Source organism: Lissotriton helveticus, chromosome 11 (assembly GCF_964261635.1).
Source record: "Lissotriton helveticus chromosome 11, aLisHel1.1, whole genome shotgun sequence".
Taxonomy (NCBI): Eukaryota; Metazoa; Chordata; class Amphibia; order Caudata; family Salamandridae; genus Lissotriton; species Lissotriton helveticus.
Genome location: NC_136072.1, coordinates 1,081,749,122 through 1,081,770,338, shown reverse-complemented (window position 1 = coordinate 1,081,770,338; position 21,217 = coordinate 1,081,749,122). Strand labels below are relative to the sequence as shown.

Here is a 21,217-nt window from a genome sequence, read left to right as displayed (position 1 = left end):
GCCTAGAATGGCCTCTGAAGTTAGCAGCCAAGTTTCTTGGAGGCATAACAGATCCCCAGACTGTAGGAAGTCAAATGATTCCGTGTTCTGTAAAGTTGTTTTTAACCCATACACATTCCATGAAATTATTTTCACAGTGTCCCTCAGTCCAGTACTTAAGTATAGCGTGAAGTAAATGGGTAAGACTGAATGCTTTACAGGAGCACCAGTTGCATTACACAAAGTTCCATGCATTATTGATAGGCAAGGTGAGATTAAATGATTTGACCAGAATCACAGGGAGTGGCGTAGCAAGGTTGGTACCCGGTGTATACATTTCTTGTCACCCTGGCTTGACAAAATGGCAAAAATACATATTTTTGTGACTTTGTCACCCCCCTCAGTGATGACACCTGGGGCAGCCCGCACCTACTTTCCTATGCCACAGATCACAGGATGTTGAGCTGAAACTTGAACCTAGTTTTGCCAGTTGCACATCCAGCAGCTCTGTTCATCCTGGGTAGAGGAAGAGAAGTAAGTCACAGAAGCTACTTGAAAGTCCGGCTAGTTTTGTTTTTGTTTTGTTCTTTTTTTATTGCAGTTTTAAATAGCGAGAACTCGAACCAAAGGTATTGGAGCGCTTTGCATGACCACCAATTACATTACACAGGGACACATTTATTTTATGGTACGCTCCCGTAAGATTAAGCGATTTGCCCAGAATCACAGCATGCTGAGCCAACGCCGAAACTCGAGCCTGGTCCCACAACGCCAAAGTCAGCAGCTCTGCCCGTTAGGCCACATCCTTGTTATGGGCTCGAAGTTCCAAGAGGACCTCGAGCTCAGCCAGAGCCAGGCTTCAGTAGCTAGCGCCCCCCAACCCACTCCTCTACAGCAGTGCGCGTGCTCTCCAGGTAAGGGCGCTCCTGGTCTCGCTCCTCGGTGCACGTTGCTGCTCTGCCTCTGTTCTGCGGGAGGCGCTGCTGCCCGGTTCCATCCCTGGGATAGCTGCTGCAGCGCCTCTGCTCTCCGGCAGGTGGCACCCGTGCGCCTCGCCTGGGACGCAGGCATGCCCTCCACGGCCCGCTCCCTGAGCGCTCTCTGGGTGCCTCGCGGACGCGCCCGCCCCCAGCCCGTGCCCCGGTGACCGCAGGGGCGCGCACGTCGGAAGGGGGCGTCGCGGGAGCGCGCGGCCTGTCCCGACTGCCGTCGCCGAAAAGTTGCGGGTGGAGAGGAGCGGCGGCGAGCGGGGTCCGGTGCGTCTCGGGGGACCGAGGCCGGCCGTGGGGAGAGCAGGAGCAGCTCAGGGGAGACCGAGGGAGCTCTCCCCGGGGTGGGGAGCGCCGCCCGGGCACACGCAGCCATGGACGACCTGGGTGAGTGTGGCGGGCAATGTGTGGGGGTACCGTACACGGGGAGGGCATTGGCGAGTGGGGTCATGTGGTTTGGGGCACTGCATACCGGGATCTGCAGCAAACGGGGACCCTGTGTACGGGAGGCGATGGGCAGGGGGCTATTGTAAATAACGGGGTACTGTGGTTGGGTTACTCTGGAGAACAAGGTATGAACGAAAGGAGCACGATACTGTTTACTGGGTGCTCAGTTGTAGGGGGTGGCACTGTGGGGCGCTGCAGCATGGAAGCCACTGTACCTGGGGATGAGTTACTGAATGGTTGCTGCACTGACTGACTGGCGAGATTTCTACTGAAAATAAAGGCACTGCGGTTTTGGGGACACACCATTACCCATAAGTGGGCTCCCCCAGCAGTCAGGTTGGGCCATCACAACTGCACTTAGGGCGTCCACTTGCCTAATGGACCCCTTGTGCATACAGGGCTTTGCTGTCCAGGATTGTTGTCGAGGAGAAGTGCAGAAAAAAAGTGTTCTCCGAGTAAGGTTTCTTGTGCAGCGTGAAAGTGGCTTTCGCTGATAAGAATTAACGGAAGCATACCACCGCAGAGGGCACCGTGGGGAGAAGTCACCCACGGCTGATGCCAACCTGTGGCCGGAAAAGAGAAAATACGCATGCAAAATGTGATGCCCTAAACTGATCGTCAGTATGAAAAGCTAAGTGGCAAAAGTTGGCACCCAAGTGCCAAGTTACTCCAGGCTTGAGCACCAATCCAGCTTTACGTGAAGGGGGTAGAGTGCAGACTCACACCACATGGTAATGGTTAGGTAAGTCCTAACACTAGTCTGGTGCCAACAATAATGAAAAGAATATAGAAGGCATATAAATACCAAACCAGATGGGCAGTACTTGCCCAAGTCATCAGAGGCTTGGCATCAGACACTCCACTGACAAGGTGGGGGGACACGGCTGCAAAAGGGAGCAGGACTGTGTGACTACAGAACGTCCCTGCCCTCCTCGCTGGAGGAGAGACATGGGTAAGACACAAACATATATTATGTTTTTTTTTGCCTAAAGTTCTGACTCGTGTGGCGCAAAGCATTGCATCGATTTACTTACCATAATAAAAGCCTGCTTGCTCAGCACAAAGTTACCTAGCCCGGGCAGTACTCAACCACTGAGGGTAGACTGACCGAAGTTTGAGGAGGCATACATACATCATGGGGTGAAATTGCTTTAGGTTTGAGAAGCCTCCTCCTCGGAGGACCAGAGAAAGGGGGGTTTGTATATACACACACACTGTCACTCCAGGTAAATAAAATGCCAACTTTCTGAAGGGAGTAAAGCGTGTGTTGGCAATTGTTTGGGCACCGCACCGATAAGTCACCCCAACATGGACTGATCACCTGCTGGCAGTAGTAGGGCACACACGCCAAACATGGGCACCGACTGGGACTCATCCGAGGGCTGAACTGTAGCTTTCAAACTGAGAGCAAGTGGACTTTTTGCCACCCCGTGTGTAAATGGTTACTGCGTGGACCACAGGCTAACTGTCCCAAGAAGGGGTTAGAAGCCAAAGGTTAAAACAATAGGGTTGAAAACCAGCAGGCCAGCTGAAAAATCAAAGAAAACCAGGGCACCGAAGAGTGTCTCTCCCACCCAGAGCAGGGAATAAACGTGTAGTGAAGAGGGCAGGGCATTGCCTCTCCCCTCCTCCCGCCAAAGTAAACGAGTGCCCAAAAAGGCTCTATTATGACTCTCTTAGCCGATAAACAGTCCTCGGTGGACTTTTGGTGTGATAACAGTAGAAGAATTTCCGGTTGCCGTTAGCTGGGCCCTGCCTTATTTCATCTCAGATAAGACGAGTGATTTGAGTCCAGTTGTCTGCATTTACTCATACACACCAGTGCGTCCTCCTTATCTTTCTTCGGCTATCTCCTGCCTCCACACATCTGTATGAGAAACAGACCTGCCACAACCTGACCCCAGCATTGGACTCTGTAGCGGGCTGACTGCACGTGTTCAAGTGACATAGTACACTGCTAGTTACAAGGTGAAGGGGAACATAAAGACATAACATGAGGATACTACAGACTCCACGCAATGGGGTTCGATTCTCACGCCTTGGCTCCTGTCGTGAGCTACTTCACTCTAAAGAACTGAAATCTAAGGGGTGCGTGAGAGCTGCCACTCCTCACTGCTTTCCCTCCCACACAGCAAGCCAGTGCTTACATGGGGTACTTCGAAGAAGCTGGAACACCCCACCTTTGGAGCTCAAACATACTTTAGAACTGCAGTAAAATTGAGGGTGGTAATTTTTTCTGCAACGTGAGTTGAAGGCGCTTTTAAAGCACACTTTAATACAATGACAGCCAATGGCTGCCTGGGGGTGTTTTAAATGTGTGTTTTTAGGCTGAGCAGCAAGTTCTCCGAATCGAGGTATTCGTTGCTTCGGGTGCTCGTTCACAGGGTGTGGCGTAACCTGGTATTTCCGCTACTATGTGTACTTTTGTGATAGCACGCGCTGACGAGACAGGCTTAGTTCATTCTGGTGTTAGTTGCATTCCTCCGAGGCTGAGGTGTCTCGGGGTGCGTCTTTTCTTGAGAGCGTTTCCGTTTTCACAGTGAATATCTTCAAACACCGGAGGCTACATAAATCCCCAAGGCATTGCACAGACACCAGGGACTGCAGAAACACCAGGCCAGCCACCGATAGGGAAGCCCTCTGGGGCTAATTACAGACTTCAGAAGGCAGGCAGAAACGCCCCAGGACTAATTACAGATAGTCGAGTACAGAAATATGCTCAGCCAGCGCTCTCGTGAGGTCTGCGTGCCATGCTCTGTCGCTGTCTCGAGGCTTCCTTCAGTCCCGGCTCCTCTGTTCTTTTGCTATGTTGTGTTGTATGCTCTGATGCAGGAGTGCCCAACGTAGGGTCTGATTTATGCCAGATTTTCAGGATATCCACTGACTGTGTAAACATGTATTTACCCCCACACCATACCAGGGAGGAGAATCCACTGACACGTGATGCAAAACGGAATATTTTCTGTCGACGCCAGCATTAAATGAATATCACAGGGCCGTCTAGTCCCACATTGCCTACTGGGCGGTATTTCTGCACTGGTTTGAAAGATTTACCCTGTTTACAAATGCCACCTGGAAATATTGTGAACAACAGACCAGTCTTTGTGAAGTCACGTGTGTTCATTTTTGGGCAGTTTCATTAAGTGTTCTACTGAGCAGAGGATGTTGAAGTCATCCATGGGTCTAAGACTCAGGTTGACTGTGAACCCTTTAACCAGCAAGTTATCCGCAGTGAAGGTCTCGGCCTTATTTGAATATTTTCATATTGCCGGACTTTGATTAAATCTTAATCCTGACATTGTTTATGTTCAAGCAAAGTCCAGTTAAAGAAATTATATAAAATATCTAACATAGCTTCTACTTCTTAACATCTTCACATATAGCGTTTAAGTGCACACAACATATTATAGATCCATTCTTCCTATTTACTGTTATTTATTCTGTTTTTTATTTTTGTCTATGTGTCACCTATACTGCTTATCGGTCATTTGAGTACTTCAAGAAGCATGGTGAGTGGGGCGGCTGTAGACTTTAGGTGCTAAGGATCCTGGTCTGGATTGACTCACATTCTCTGATATAAAAGTTGTCTCTCATTCTGTATGACGGACATAGACGGTCTGAATAGGTTTTACTCCTTTCCCAAATTTCAGGTATTCATTTTCATGTCTTGAGAATGGACTGAATTCTAGGGTTTGGAGCCCTGTGTATAGAAGGATGTGTGTGTGAACTGCTTCTGTCTCATTAAATAGATGTCTATCAGATTAAGGGAGGCCAGCTTTAGGCTTTTGACAGGCTGATGATTTCAGAAGACCATTTGAGCTAACGCCCTTTAATGTAGAGATTTCTGAAAGACACACATTTGTGCTTTACTTATTGGGTGCAGGTGTATTGTCTTAAATGAAAGATGGGATGTTGCCAGCATAAAAAAAGACCCATTATGACCTTGTCCCACAGGCCAACAATACACAAAATTAATCTTAAAATATATATGTTAATACTACTGTTATGTTTTATTGTTTTGGGTCATGTGTTATACATCACCCTTGCCTCTATTGAGATGGTCTGTACTTTACAAAACCATTCATAAATAAACATTTCTGGGTAGATCGTGCATGATGGGTCATAGTTTGTAAATACAGAATGCAGGATTTTCTTAGAAGCCTTTTGGTGACTCCTTAAGACTTCGTTGGGGTGCAAGTTGGGTAGATACATGCTCTGGAAAGTAAGTTGAGAGATTGGTGCATGCTCACAAACATTTGACTTAAACTACAGCAGACCAGGCCTGCTTGGGCTTGTGGTCTCTGTACACTTTGTGGTGTTTTTGGCAATCTGTACTGCCTATGAATTCTAAATACACATGCACTTGTTTTGCCTTGCTCTGTACACAGCTCACCTCTCTTTGCTAATGCCTCTGAACAGCTCCGCACACTTTTCAAAGAACTCTAACCCTGTGAGAGCACCTGGCCCTCACACAGGTTTAGTTTCTCCAACTACCCTTATGATGCTATTGTAAAACCTTTTGTGCAAAGTTTACATAATTTAGAACCTTCCTGCTGGATGTTCCTCATCTCCAGAAAAGGGGGCTGTTCCTTCATCAGTCCTGTGGTTGTGGTTCTAGACTATTGCTGTCGTTCATTATGTTAACACATGCTTCAAGCATTTTATTCCACAAATAGAAATTCTCTTTCAGAAATAAAACCTTTCATCTTGTGGGGAGAACACTCTACTTCACAAAAGTCACATTCTACGAGTGTTTGACCAGAGGAGAGGATGTGGCCTAACGGCTACAGCGGTCGACCTTGAAGCTGGGGAATTGGGTACAAGTCTCAGCAGGGACACTCAACATACTGTGATTCTGTGCATGGTGGCATAGCCTCAGTGGCAGCTAACTGGCACTTTATGGAACAACATGCAGTGCAAGATGGAGAAGCAAGCAATGGCGCTGCTTCTGAATTCTTGTGAGTTGTCTCCTTGCAGTGAGTGAGAACAATGATTTCAAAATTTCGCTACAGTTGCAAGAAACGAGTTTAGGGCGTTAGTGGAAGAAGTGATGAGAAAATTTAGTCAGTAGTGGATGGTGGCATACAAGACCAAACTAAGTCAAATTGAGGCTGACTGAGGAAAAGAAGAAGGCTACCTCCATAGATGACAAGCACAGACAATGGAGAAAGCAGTGCCATGGATGAGTCAAGTTATCAAAGTCATCGCATTCCAGATTTGTGACCCTCCCCCACCCCCATCATTCTTCTCGTGGACCAAATGGAACACATAGAGGGCATGCAAAACACTAGAACCATCAGGATATTGAGAAGGCCGCCGATCATGGATTCTGACTTCTTACCTGTGTTTGAGACTGCTTAGCCACAAGGTAATTCCTGATTTTGGGGAATTTTTCACTAAATGGAGATGGGCACCACAATTTCCAGTAAAGGGCTTTAGGGACGGCAAGAAGAACAACGTTACAATCCTTTCTATAGTGCAAGAAGATGCACAGAATGCTATTCTGAGAGCAGAAATTGTGAAGAAAGGACTGCTTTATCATGAGAATATTCCTGTTCCCTGACATGTATCCCATGGCAAGAGGAGACAGAAGAAGCAGGCATCAAGATACAAAGCGAAAGGATGTGGGTGGGTCTAAGACTGTGTTGTTTACACCGTGTGCTTTTAGTTAGTCAGGCGAGAAATGTTTTTTAACTATTTTTGAAAAACCAGCAGCAATGGATGTGAAGTGGAGGTTTAGACAAAACGACGGCGCCGGAGAAGAGTTGTAGAGCCAAGACTGACTGCTTAAATCTCTGTTGGGTTCAAATATTGATGGCAGCTTTCTTGGGTATGTCGTACACCCCTCTTTAGGCTCGAGTCTGGAGGATGCCCAGACCTGAGACCTCTATTGGAGACACATTATCTCTCCACATGTGGTTTAACAGTTGGGGCATCACATGTGCCTGCAGGTAGACACAGAAGGGACAATAGCCTCCTCGTACATGAAATCGGATTTGTGAGAATGCCTGGATTTGCACTCAAGGGTGGAGATCTAACCGCGACCATGATGGGAACTTGAATGCTAATAGTTCAGGAATGTCCACTTGTTCCTTATATTTCAGATTCATTAAGTTTCTATTGCATTTGGAGATGTTGGAACTAAAAGAGGAACTTGCAGAAACCACAGCCCCCTCTTTAATGTCAAGGCTAGGCTAGATACTTACAATGGGTGAAATACATTCAGCAGACCTAGGGCAGCCACCTCTAGATGCTTCTGAACTTCTATCTGATGGGTGGAGTATTTCACACCTTACTTGGTCGTAGGTTTGAACTCAGTAGGACCTCTGGCCTCCAATGAAGTCTTCATGGTAAGCCTTTGTACAGGACTTTTAGAAAGATTGCCCTTGAATGGCTCTGTTGGAGGAACTGCTTGGAAAGTGACCATGAGACTGGCTGGATAATTGTAGGGCTGGGGTACACCGAAAAGCAGAGTGAGGTTAGGGGACTTGACTCGTTCACTCAGTGAGTAAAAGTGGCTTGGAGCTGCCACACAAATGATACATAAAATTATGTCAAAGAGCCAGGCAGTGAGTCTGAAATGTTGTGGGGGCTAAACACTGGGTAACTTATCCTCTGCCAGTCAGTAAGCAGCGCTTATAGCCTATGTCCAGCTGGCTGAAGAACTCTGACTCGTCATGGTATCTTGGAGGGTGTCTTCATACAACTGGCTTCCTGAGGGATCCGGTCAGCCTTCAACAAGCCTACCTGGTAGGCCCGGTTACGCCCTCACCACCCCTGTATGGCCTCTACATCTGCGATATATATCACTGTCCACCATGCCATTAAAGTTGGACAAGGATGCGCATTTATTACTACCCAGGTGACCTAGATGCATTCAGTTGTAATTTTCTACTGTCCCTTTAATGCTGTTGCAGCCTGCTCTTTTAACACATTCAAACCATCACATATACTCACTCCTTCAGTACTTGTTGCTCAGTCCTATCCACGTATCACAAATCTATAAATCCAGGATAGAGATCACAGGTTCCGCGTCCTTTATGGTATATCAGAAACGAGGACACTCCCGCTGAGAGTGAAACTGCTATCAGACACTGGGATGGTGGAGCGCGCTGGCACCTCGTGAGTAGGTACATAATCTACCAGTGAGCCCCTTTAAAGGCGGGACTCACTCATCCGTATGTGGGGTCAGGGTCTCGGGTACTCGCACCTTCTGGGCTTGTACATACTGCACCGCCCTGTGATGGATTCGTCTGAGCGGCATATATCACGCATAAAAAAGTGTAGGCGAAGTAGATTTATTCTCCAGATGCCAGACAGCACAAACGACAATCCCCACCAACCGCTCCTGGCATCAGTCACCAACTGTCTCCAATGGAATGCACACAAGAACCCCCTTCCATTTCAAAGCCACGCCCCATCAGCTTATTTTGGGGTGAGACGTACCAGCTGCATGACTTGTCAGCAGTACAGCATCCAGGCTGGAGAGGTGTTCTAGTAGCCTAGCTGTGTACTCAGGAACCCGAGAGCAAGGGTTGCACTCTGCTTTGGCATCTGTCTGAAAAGCGTGTCATTCTGGGAGAAGTACCCAAAGCCTTCCTTCTAAAATTGTAAATATGTGTGAAATGCATTTTATTTATGTAAATCAACCTTAACGGAGCTCAATTGATTTACACTGTTTTTTTGCCCCCAGCACCCTTTATTTGTGTACAGTGCTTCATTGTTGCCCCGCTCCACTAGTTGCTATATGTCGCACACCAGTGCATAAAGCACAGTCGAACAAGGGTGGAGGTGTTCTCACCATGGGGGTTGGATACCTATTAAAACATAAAACATGTACTTTTGTAAAGTGCACGTATCACCCGAACGTCTCAAGGCGCTGAATAACAGATGTATATTGTTACCCAACTGAATGATACTCATTTTATCGACCTCAGATGGATGAAAGGCTGAGTCGCCCCGCTGGGATTAGAACCTGTGACCATGAGGTCGAACACAGGCCCCTACAGTGGATGCATTTGTCCACTGCGCCACCAGACCCGGCGTGAGTGAGAGATCACCCAGCCTTTGCCAAGTTTGGGGGGGTGCTATAAGAGGTGAATGGTCTTCGGGGACCCTCCGTGGAAACCCTTGTGGCCCCATTCTGCTCTGGCCACCTGCAGTTGAAACGTTTTTGCTGGGGTTGATGTGGTGTATCATTCACTTCCTGTTAGCGAGGCCACCTTGTGACAGACCATTCTATTTGTGGCCGCTTTTATAACGTGAGTGCACCTCACCAGGGCGGGAGGGACCAGGAGCCTCTGAGCCTCCCTGTCCCGGTCACCCTTAGAGGCTCCAAAGGTCAGGAGAGACAAGTTCCGGGAAAGCGAGAGAGCCGCGCGCCTGTCTCCAGGGAAGCAACAGGATTATTCCTGGAGGCGGTTAGGGTTTCAGAGGGTCTAGCGCCGGTGTCCTAACCCTGCACCTCTAGGCGTGTCCCGCAGTGTCTGGCCTCCCTTTGGGAAGCCTAGTGCAGGTCTCGCTGCCGCATCACTCCCTGCAGACCTTGCTTAAACCCGCCGACGTTTCTACACTACAAGAAACCCAAAGACCCCAACCCCATGGGCATCGGCTCATACACTGACCCAGGGGCGCAAGGCCCAGTGGGCTAAATGGGGTACGCCGCCACCCCGTGTCTTGGCCGTGACTGCTGCAGGTTCCAGAGATGGAGTCTCAAGGACATTCTTGCAAAGTAACTCGCTGCTCAGTCAGAGGGTGAAGTACATAAAAAAGTAAAGTATCTCTGACATGAGTGCTATGGGAGCACGGCCAGGGAGGCTGGGGCTGGGACAGAGACGCGGCTAAAAAATAAAGCAAAATAATTGGCAACTACTTTGTTGGCTTTTCTACTTCAGGTACACACATGTATACTTTAGCACACACGTCTTAACAGAAAAATAAATGGCAATTAAAACAACTCTGTGAAAGCTCAGTTGGTTAATGCAGCCATTGCAGATGTCCGTGTGTTGCCAGACAGTCACATAACGGAGCCCTGCTTGGTGCCCTGAGAACTGTGAGGTTTATGTATAGTACTGTCAAGTCCTAGCCTGCGAGTGAACCTCAGTGAATGTGCAAGTCATTCATTTTAAATTGTATTACACACAATATAAGATCTAAGATAGACTGCCCCAAAATGTGCAGAGATTTAGGGGCATATTTGTCTTTTGCGGTGCAGGGCAGCAGGTCACCTTTCTGCGGCTGCTCTGCCCTGCATCACAGGGAGGGGCGGTAATGCATCGTATTTATCCAATACAGAGCATTCCTGTTCTTTGCCCTTGTGCTGGTGTCATTTTGGCCGCCTAGCGCCAACACAGGCACCTTTGCACCATGTTGCAAAGGAGCCTCCATTGCATACAGGATTGTTTTTTGTGCTGGAAGGGGCACCTTCTGCACATAAACCATGCTGAGAGGCGTTTTCCTCTTTGTGTGCTCAAAATGCAGCACACACAGAAAGAGGAAAAAATGAAGAGGAATAAAGCTATTTCTCCTTGTTACACCTCTCCTGGGGAAGTGTATCTTTTTGGCGCATTCCCAGGTTTACAAATCCGGAATGCATCAAAAACCATGGGAGTTGCGTAGGAGCACTCACCCAAACGCCCATGGAACCTCTCTCTTCCGCAGAGTAACACAACACAGTGATTTGCGCTGCCTTGCTTTATTCAAAAAATTTTAAGCCATTCAAAGTTACTTCAAGTGGCTTTGCGTGGCATCAAAAATCTGACTTTGAGGTTTGTGTTACACATGCACCATGTTGCGTGGAGCAATCATGACGCAAACCTCTTATAAATATACCCCTTTGTGTTTAAGATAAAGCAAGCGTTCCGTTATTTTTGTAATAATCAGACCTCTAGTGCAAACTTGTCTTATAAGTTTACTTTAGAAGGACACACTCCAGAACTCGGCTGATAACACCATAACATTTCATAGTATGGGAACTGTTATTGTGAAATTAAAAAAAGATTAGGAACATCATTCCCAATAGATCCTGCACACTTAAAACACTGAGGTCATTGAGTTTCTCCAAAAGTTGTTTACAGATTAAGGAAGCTTTTTTGTTTATCCATTGCTTCTAGTGCCTCCTGGTGTTGCGCTCTCTCTGCGCCTAATCAGCCCCGTTGCAAGGTTCCCAGATAAGACATCTGTCCCGATTCTGAACTGTGCCGAGCGGAATTGCGTTATGCACAATTATTAGAGATTCGGCGTTCTAGCATCTGGATTTTCTGGGTGCTGGAACAACCAACCAGATTTTAATAGCCTGAAAATCTTGCAGATAAAATCACAACGAGGAAAGGCTGCATTGTAACCTTGAGTCCTTCTGTAACTCCTTCCTGAACCTCAGACAAGGTGCAGAGAAGTATGAAATGCCCCCACAGCTCCCTGGACAATTTTACCACAGGCCCTTGCATACTTTTACCGCCTGAGTAGGTGGTCAATGTTTGCATTAAATCTCCTGAAAGAGGGAATGCCAAGCAGAACTTCACCTGGTTATTATGGGTCCACCCAATAATTCCCCATTCTGTAGGTTTAACTTTTAATTGCACAGTGCTGGTGGGTTTTTACTCCACTAGTAATTACTGGTGCAGAGTTTGCATCCCGCCAATAAAGAACAACTTGTAATCCATCTATGGTAGGCCACCTAAAGTGTGTGGGAATAGATAAACATGGTTTAAAAGTCCAGTTATCAGATCCCACCACATCTGTAAATGCAAAGCAGGAGTACTTCACCACACTTTAGCCTCAACCAAAGACAGCATGCAAGATACCATCAGACAGGCTGTGATATTGTATTGTCAATTGTATATCACTTTCCATAGTCTTGAGTGAACCAAAGTGCAGATATACCAGAAACGTAGTTTTGTTTTAATTTCTTAATGCTTTAAACCCATTCATAGAATCTGGTACTATTTAAATAGAAACTGAGCAAAAATAATGGAGTCTGTCATCTGGTTTTATCAATGATAATTATTAATGCCCGAGGCCCCAAAGCCTGTCCGCACACCTAATCCAAGGTAATTGTTGCTTTAACTAAAGTGTATTGTGGGTGCCCTAGGACCCCTTGTACTTAGAAGTTCATGTAGCTTTTTCCTTCCACAGACATTGTATTGAGGTTGAATGGATGCACTGCGGGACCTCAGTGCCTGAAACCCTGAGTTTGCACCTCCCTAGGGTAGCTCCCTTCATCTCTGTGCACTTTGTTTTCCCTGTTCTCAGGGGCGGCTCCTCTGCTATCGGGAGGAGTGTCTCCTCACTGCTGAAATGCAGCAGACTGAGGAAAAATAAAATGACAAAACTTTTTTGTCTTTTTATTTTTTACTTCCAGTCTGGAGTATAGGGCGTGGCCATGCCGCAGCATCTACAACGATATGGGACCCCCTCTGAATTTACTTTAATGGTCAGGGAAAGAGGGGAAACAATGTAACATGACGGCGCAAACTTCCCTCACGACCTACTAACTTATACAAATCACAACATTTCTACTTTTGATAAAAGTTGTCAACACAAGGTGGTTACTTTTTCATTTAAGATTTTTTAATATTTATTTTTTGTTATTTCTTTATATTATTCCAATTAGATTTGGAACATTATTTTACAAAAACACATATGATTCAACATTTGAACAATTAATATACAGATACCATACAGAGAAAACAAAAACCTAATACATATTTATCAAAAAATCATACACACACTTTCATACAATCAACATTCACTCTTGATTCTGTATCGGAGGGATCACAAGTTGTTGTGTGATTAGATACGCAAGGTCGACGCGTTTCGGTGGGATAAGACCACCTTCCTCAGGACCTCTCAGCAGAATACCCGATCTTTCCCAAGAATAATATATACTCTGTATAGATATCAAGAATATTATATGGGAACCGATCACCATTTCTATTAGGGCTTCGATTTTTTTCCAAAGTGTACACTGCAAGCTGTACCTATAACGGTCTAAGTAGTCTCATTCGTAGACACATCACCCTGGGAAGTAGAAAGCTGCAGCCTTTTACAGTGTGAGTCACTCGAATAAGGATTACTTGTGCATAAATAAAAAGCCGCTCATTTATTGTCCATCAATATTCTTCAGATAATTTAAACGTTTTCACAATCTCTGTGGCAGTCCACTACAGTTTTATTTTAGAGACTCAATATTCAGGCGGCGTGGACGCCAAGAAGATCACTTTACGAATTCCCAGCATCAGCAGCAGGGTAGGCGTAGTGGTAGGCACTGAAAGTGCACATGTTGGTTTGGCCGCCCAAACCGACATGCGCACTTGGATATCTCCAGGCTGATCCATGGAGATATCCGCAGTGCTTTGGGGCACAGGCTCCGAGTCCCTGCTGTAGCTCAAAACCTGCCTGCTCCGCCCAATCCCAGTGCTTCTCTCATGCTGGGAGTATTAGCATGGGAGAAGCGCTGGGATTGCGTGGGGTCTTGGAGCCTGTGCTCATGGGAATTGCAGTGCCAGGACAGAAGCAGAAGATCACGGCGGCTAGCAGGGAAGGTACATTTATATTTTTTTATGACTATTTTTCCACTCCCTCGTGTCGGATTGGCAGCAGCCGCCACTCGCTGTACTCTGATATGGGAACTCACTCAATAGATGACCGGTATCAGCTTGGGCAGCTGTCTGTCCTCGCACGTCTCTCATACCCCAATGAATAAGCACAGCTACAGGCTTATTTTATAGTTTCCCACAGCTAAAACCTCAAACATAGGCCAGACTACACGCGTGCACTTCTGTCCTTCAATTAGAACCTAATGCTTAAGCTACCTATATTTCACTCATTTTCTCTTCAACTTCATGCAGAGGCATGAGAACAAAACGTAAGAGCCAACTCTGGTCCTGATACATGATATCAATAAACTCCACATACAGGCAGCAAAACAAACACTTTGTTCCATCTATGGTACTCCTTGGAGTAGCATGCTGCCCCTCCACAAATGTTCTTTGGTGCTTCGTCAGGATTATGAAGTTCTGTGTAAATACAACTACATTACAATACAACATATTTGAATTCTACAGGCTGCACGGCCATAAGAATGGCAATACATAGGCTAATCTCTATTGATCTAACCTAACCCCGTGTTTTATAAATGTACAGACTTTACTTACACACTGACTCAAAATTGTGTTTTAAAATACATGTGCGAATCGATGTTTACACATGGCTAAGCAATCTGGGTTGTGAAGCAGTTGCCACACTCTGCTATATTCTCTTCTCAGATTTCACCAGAAGAAGTGTGAGGAAATTGGTCATGATAAAATGCTAAGCAATAATGCAAAACATAGAGTATTTGTTGTGGTAACCGCCAATCCACATTTTAGACTTTAGACCGCCGAAATAGAGCTCAGGATTTATTCACTTATTTATTTGAGAGTTTTATATTGCGCTGGCCAGACCCGAGGGTATTGGAGAGCTTTACAACATATGAGTCAGGAAATCACATAAATGCACTAGTCTTGAGGAAAACATAATAGCGCGGTAGTATATATAATGGTATAATGGATCCTGGTGCTTTGTTTGGGTATGCTGTACCGCCTTGAAGCAAAGAGGTCAGATGGAGTCATAGCGGTGTGCACGTTGGCTCAAGCCAGCCCCCTTTATGGGTGTGGGGGTGAGGTAGGTGTCCGGTGGCTTGGCGGTGGTAGATGACTTGATGGCAGAGAATCTGGCATCTATCCGGTTCCGGCTAGTGTGCTCCATCGGCAGATATCAATACATGGGTGGACGATTGAGAAAGAGGTCTTTCAGTTGCATTTTACATTTTGGAAAGGATGGGGTAGTTCTGATGTACACTGGGATGGAATTCCAGATTTTGGACGCGCTTCCAGAAAAGGAGCGGGCTGCGTTTTTTTTGTTTACGGGTTTTTTGGTGGGATGAGGAGAAGTGTATTGGAGCTACTGAGGGTTCTAGTCTGGCCGGCCTTCTTAAGTTTGGAGGCCAGGTAGGCTGGTTTCCCAGTGTGCAGGGCTTTGTGTGTGAGGCAAGCAGTTCTGAAATTGGCACGCATTCCGACTGGGAGCCATTTTAGCTCGTTGAGTGCAGGTGGTATGGGATCGTATTTCTTTGTTTCTGTGATCATTCTGACTGCTGCATTGAGTGTCGCTCTGAGGGGAGCTAAATGGCATTTAGCTGTACCTGTGAGGGCTGCATTACCGTAGTCTACTCTGGATAGCACTAGTGCTTGAGTAGCTTGATTGAGGTCCTTAGGCGGATTATAGGGTTTTATTTTGTTGAGTAGTTTCAAGTTAAGGAAGGCACATTTTGATGTGCTTGGCCAAGTCAAGTTTTGAATCGAGTGTGATTCCCAGTGATTTTACAGAGTCAGCCAGGGTGATATTGCTGTTTAGGGCGTCAATAGCTTTCAGACATTCTAAATATCCCTTCTGGGGGCAGATGTAATTACCGAGAGCACCTATTATCAGATACATTTTACATAACTTGGGACTTTGGCTGTAGTCTCCAAATCTGTCTTTGTGATCCTGATGATATTTGTAAGAAACTGGATTATTATTTGGGGCGTGAGACTACCCATCTCAAGGAATCATCATAACCCATGTCAGGATAACCCTCAAGTCATTAAAATAACCTCCGCTCAACCCCCACCTAATAAATCTGATTTCTTTACCTTTAGTGAACACATTGTGGGACTTAATCGCTCAAATATTCCAGACACTCACACAGTCATTAAACAAACCTGGGATGGTGCTAAGAGATTTATTTTATTTATTTATTCAAAGTTTTATATAGCGCGAACAGGATCCTTACAGATATCAGAGCGCTTCACAAAGACAGGGAAGGGGCAATAGGAGTAAACAGAGATAATGGGAACAGTATAATAGTCAGTGACATGGTAATAACATGGATGATAAAAACAAACATAAAACCAATCCATATATGATCAGGTAAGTAACATGGTAACATGGTAATAACAAGGTAATAACATGGTAATAACATGGTAATAACATGGTAAGTAACATGGTAATAACATGGATGAAAAAAACAAACATAAAACCAATCCATATATGATCAGGTAAGGGAGTAGTATAGAGCAGCACAGGTCATTGATCCCACTACAATGGCGAACAGGTGGATCAGTAAACCAACGTGTATCATATCTTGGTCGGTAGTAAGAGAGTAGCGTAATAGTGCCCCCAACAAGTCGAGTATAGTGCCAGGGGATAGGCAGAGCAGCGGTACAAGCAATGCAGAGTCTCTGAACCAACATCTGTAGCGATCAGGAGATCTTGGCCAGAAGCATTGTTTTCACCTCTTTCTTGAAGAGTGCAGTGGAGGTGATTAGCCTTGTTTCAGGAGGGAGCGCATTCCAGATCCTGGGTGCCATTCCTGAGAAGGAGCGTTTGTAAGTTTTCGCTTTCCGAAATCTACGAGGTTTCAGGAGTAGATTTTTAGTACTCCTATTGGATCTCGAACCTCCTGATATAGACAGCTTTTGAGCGAGGTAGTTGGGTGCCTTGTGGTGCACGGCCGCGTGTGTCATAGTTGCAATTTTTAGCTGTATTCTGGCTTCAAAAGGCAGCCATTTTAGAGACTTTAGGTCTGGGGATATGTGCGAGTGCTTTCTAGAGCCAGTAATGAGTCTCGCGGCAGCGTTCAGGGAGGCTCTTAAGGGTGCTGTTGTGGATAGCGGGAGACCGCTGAGGGTCGCAATTCCGTAGTCTATTCGAGGGATGACTAGAGCTTGTACAGCAGTTTGGAAGTCTTTGGCCGGGAGGAAGGGTTTAATTTTCCTCAGCGTGTTAATTTGGAAATTAGCTGCTTTTGTGGCTTTGCTGACGTGCTGCTGCATGTCGAGCTTGGCGTCGAGTGTGATGCCTAGGGATTTCGCCGAGTCCACGATGGTAGGTTGGACATTGAGTGCTGTTAGGTTGTTGAGCCAGGTTTGGGTGGTGGAGATTTTCGCCGGAGGTGAGATGAGTAGGAACTCAGTTTTTAGAGCATTTAGTTTGAGGTGATTATCGGCCAGCCAGGATTGGGTGTTAATAAGCGTGGAATTCAGCTGTTTGATATCTTCCGGGGACTGTAACTTTAGGTAGAGTTGTGTGTCATCAGCGTACATATGGAATTGAACATTGGATGCTTGAAGCAAGGTGGCGAGGGGTTCCATAACGAGGTTGAACAGTGTAGGAGAGAGGGTGGATCCTTGTGGAACCCCAAGATCTGCAGGCACCGGTGTAGATAGTACATTGTCGATCTTGAACCTCTGAGACCGGTTGTGAAGGAAAGACGAAAACCATTTGAGAACAGTTCCCGATAGCCCCATCCTAGTACTTAGCAGCTCCAACAAGTTCTCATGTTTGACCGTGTCAAATGCTGACGAGAGATCAAGAAGGATGAGGAGGCAGGACTCATTACGATCCAGAATTTGGAGGGCGTCATCAATTATGTGTGTCATAGCTGTTTCCGTGCTATGTTTCGCTCTGAAACCTGATTGATGAGGGTTGAGGAGGTCAAATTTATCAATGTGTTTTGTTAGTTGGAGTTGGACACATTTCTCCAACAGTTTGGCCAGGGTGGGGATATTGGTGATGGGCCGATAATTGTTTAGGTCAGACGGATCAGCTGTAGGTTTCTTGAGTATAGGCGTGACTTGCCCCACCTTAAGGGAGTCTGGAATGTGTCCTTGTTGCAAAGAGCTGTTAATGATCTTGGTCCAGAGAGGGAGGAGCAAGGGGATAAAGTCTGTTACCGCATTAGCAGGTAGAGGGTCTGTGAGGTGATTAGAGGGCTTCAAAGTGCAGAGCAGTTTGTGTATAGCTTCTTCCGAGTAGGTGTCGAAGTACTGCCAGCATGCCTTGTTTTTAGGTTGAGTGTCAGCCATTCTGGTGTAGTTGGAGTATCGATTTACATCCATTATGAGGTCATTTCTTATGTTGTCAGTCTTATGTTTAAAGAAAGCAGAGAAGGCTTCACAGTGTGGAGTGTCATTTGTTGTGCTATTTGATTGTGTGGGTTGTGCCTTTGTTTGGGTCTTGATTAGCTCGAACAGTTTTCTTGGCCTATTCTTCGCTTGGTCCAACTGGCGGCTGAAGAAGTCCGACTTTGTGCGCTTTATTTTCCTAAAGTAGGCATTTCTCTTGTTCTTGAGCTTTTTGAGATGCAGTGCTGAAGGGTCCGATCTCCAGGTGCGCTCTGCCATTCGCATATTACGCCTTTCGTCATTGAGACTGTCATCATACCAGGGGTTAGAAATTTTGGTGGAGACTCTCTTCAGTTGCAGAGGGGCGACTTCATTGACTATTGTATTCATAGAGTCAAGGTAGTGGTCAGTCAGTGATTGAACATCTGAGGCACCTGAAGGGGGAAGGAGGAGGTTGCCGATGTGGGGAGGTAGGGTGGAGGGGTTAAGATTCTTCAAATCCCTTTTCCATGTTTTGGATTTGATTGGTTGAGTAGGGTTAGGTTTAACTTTTTCGTTGATAAAGAAGGTGATAATGTGGTGATCTGACCAATCGCAGGGTAGAATCGCTTCCAGTTGAATAGCGTTCTCTTTGGCAATGATGAGATCGAGTATCGCGCCTTTGTCGTGTGTTGGTTTATCGCATAATTGGGTGAGGTCAAGCGCATTGAGGAAAGTTTTTAGACTATTCACTGCAGTGTCTTTCTGATCGTTCCAGTGGAGATTGAAGTCACCCAGGTAGACTTGAGTGGTCTGCCGACCGGCGTTGGAAGTGATCAGGTCCATGACTTGTTGGGTGAATATGAGATTGTCACCAGGCGGGTGATAAATGAGATGTAAAGTACATACTTGTTTGCCCTCACTGATGATGTCTAGGCAGAGGAGTTCACAGGAGGAAAGGGAGGGGGAGGTGACTTGAGTAACGGAGAGGTTGCTCTTAACAATGCATGCAATTCCCCCGCCCGTCTTGCCAGGAGACCTGTCCAGCCTAATGATGTGATAATTGGGGGGGACTAGTATGTCCATAATCGGAGTAGAGGCTTCAGTGAGCCACGTTTCCATTAGAAAGGCTAGGTCTAGCTCCCTATTTGAGACAAGATCCGCGATGTCGGAGGAATGTCTCTGGGCCGATCTGCAGTTTAGTAGGATGCATTTGAGTTTGGGAGAGAGAAGGGTGGTCGAGCTTTCTAGTGTGAGGGGAACTTTCCTGAGGTTGTTAGGGATGGAGCCTCTGTTGTTGAGTGTTGGGAGCCTCAGAGCGTTTGTGGGAATTGTGGGTATGGGGATGTGCGAATTGGAAAAACCTTTTACCGGACCTGGGCCATAAGAGCGTAGGAGAGAGCAAAGGTCGAGGTCCGACAAGGGGCTGAGAACACGACGGGGGCGGTGGGAGTTATTGCGAACGGGGATAGTGGACCATTGCTGGTGTCGTCGGGGGCGAGTGTATGTAGGAAGGGTGCGTCGTTTGTAGGGTAATGGGATGGTGGGAGGTAGACTGGGCTGTGAGGAGAGAAGGTCTTTGATTGCGTGGATGTCTTTTTTGATTTGTAAAATTTCCTCCTTGACTTGTTGGAGTGTGGATAAGGTCAAGTCAGGAGGGTTGCTGAGGTGTTCCGCGGTGCTAATGGGTGGGATGGTATTCAAGGTGTGGACGTGTTTGTGGGCAAGGGGTGTGAGTGGTGAAGGTGAGGCAGGCGGTGGGTGGGAAGCATAGATAGTGACTTCAGTGGGAGACGGTACAGGTGAGTAGAAGAGTGAGTGAAGGTTGAAGACAGTGGGGGAGACAGGAGGGTAGTGAGGGCTAAGAATAGGAGGTGGGAGAGAGGGGGGTGCTAGGGTAAGGGAGGGGGTATGTTCTGTATCTTGTGTTGGGAGGGGGATGACGTTATGAGTGGGAGTGGGGAGGGAGCGGGGAAGGGAGAGGTGTCTGCCGTGGGGGGGATGGGGTGGTTGGGTGGATAAACTCCGAGTGATGGTGTGCGCAGATGTAGGCGTGTTGTGGGTGGGAGTTGTTGTGTCGGGTGTGAGAGACACGTGGGTGGGAGTGGAGAGAGAGATGGGGAGGGAGAGGTGTCTGTCGAGGGGGGGATGGGAGGGGGTGGATAAACTTTGGGCGGTGGCTTGTTCAAATGGTGGAGTGTTGTGGGTGGGGGATGATCTGTCCGAGGGGAGAGGGATGGAGGGGGTGTGGGTGGGGATAAGAAGTGTCGTGTTGGAGGGGCTACTAGTATGTGCGGTGGGGATATTCGTGACTGTCCTTGGGGAGTGGCGTGCGTTAACAGCAGGTGGGCCATTTACTGGGGTGCTGGGGGTAGAGGTGTAGTAGGTGGTGGCTGCGAGGTCAGGGGGGATAGTGCTGGCGGACTTCTGGGTTCGGGTCCGCAGCTTTGAGAGGTGCTCTTTGAACTTGGGGAACAGGTTGTCTAGTAGTTCCAGGTTCTTGTCCGTGGCTTGGATCAGGACAATCCCGGTATTATAGATTGTAATGGTAGACCTGCCAGGGAAGAGGTGGGAAGGTGTGATGGTGAGAGTTGAGCCATGGGTTGTTTTCTTGGTGATGGAGACTGTGAGTAGAGATAGGAAAGTTTTTCTCCATTAGGCTCTGCGTGAGGTGTGGAAGATGAAATCAGTATTCAGGGCTCCATTGCCCGATGAGAAGTAGGTGTCAGCAAAGGGTGTTTCCGGGTGCGCCCTCAAGAAGTTGTGATTGACTTGCCTCTCTTTAGCTAATCTTTTTCACCTTCTTTGCGCTATATATTTGGTGCTCTTTGTGATTGCTTCACTTCACACTTTTTCTTGGGTCACTGTTTTTGTGTGTTCACAATTCACAAACAATGT

At 46.8% G+C, this 21,217-nt stretch overlaps 1 protein-coding gene across 2 annotated transcripts in view; it reads left to right on the top strand.

Annotated features, from left to right (window-relative positions):
- Window positions 1–1,062: 1,062 nt before the first annotated feature.
- PXN (paxillin) overlaps window positions 1,063–21,217 on the top strand; it is a 322,282-nt gene continuing 302,127 nt past the window's right edge. The window contains exon 1 of one of the 2 annotated variants that reach the window (XM_078667665.1): window positions 1,063–1,355. In XM_078667665.1, the coding sequence (XP_078523791.1) occupies window positions 1,343–1,355 (13 nt within the window). In that variant the 5' untranslated portion in view covers window positions 1,063–1,342. The remainder of the gene's footprint in view (window positions 1,356–21,217) is intronic. The other variant, XM_078667662.1, reaches the window with a different exon arrangement.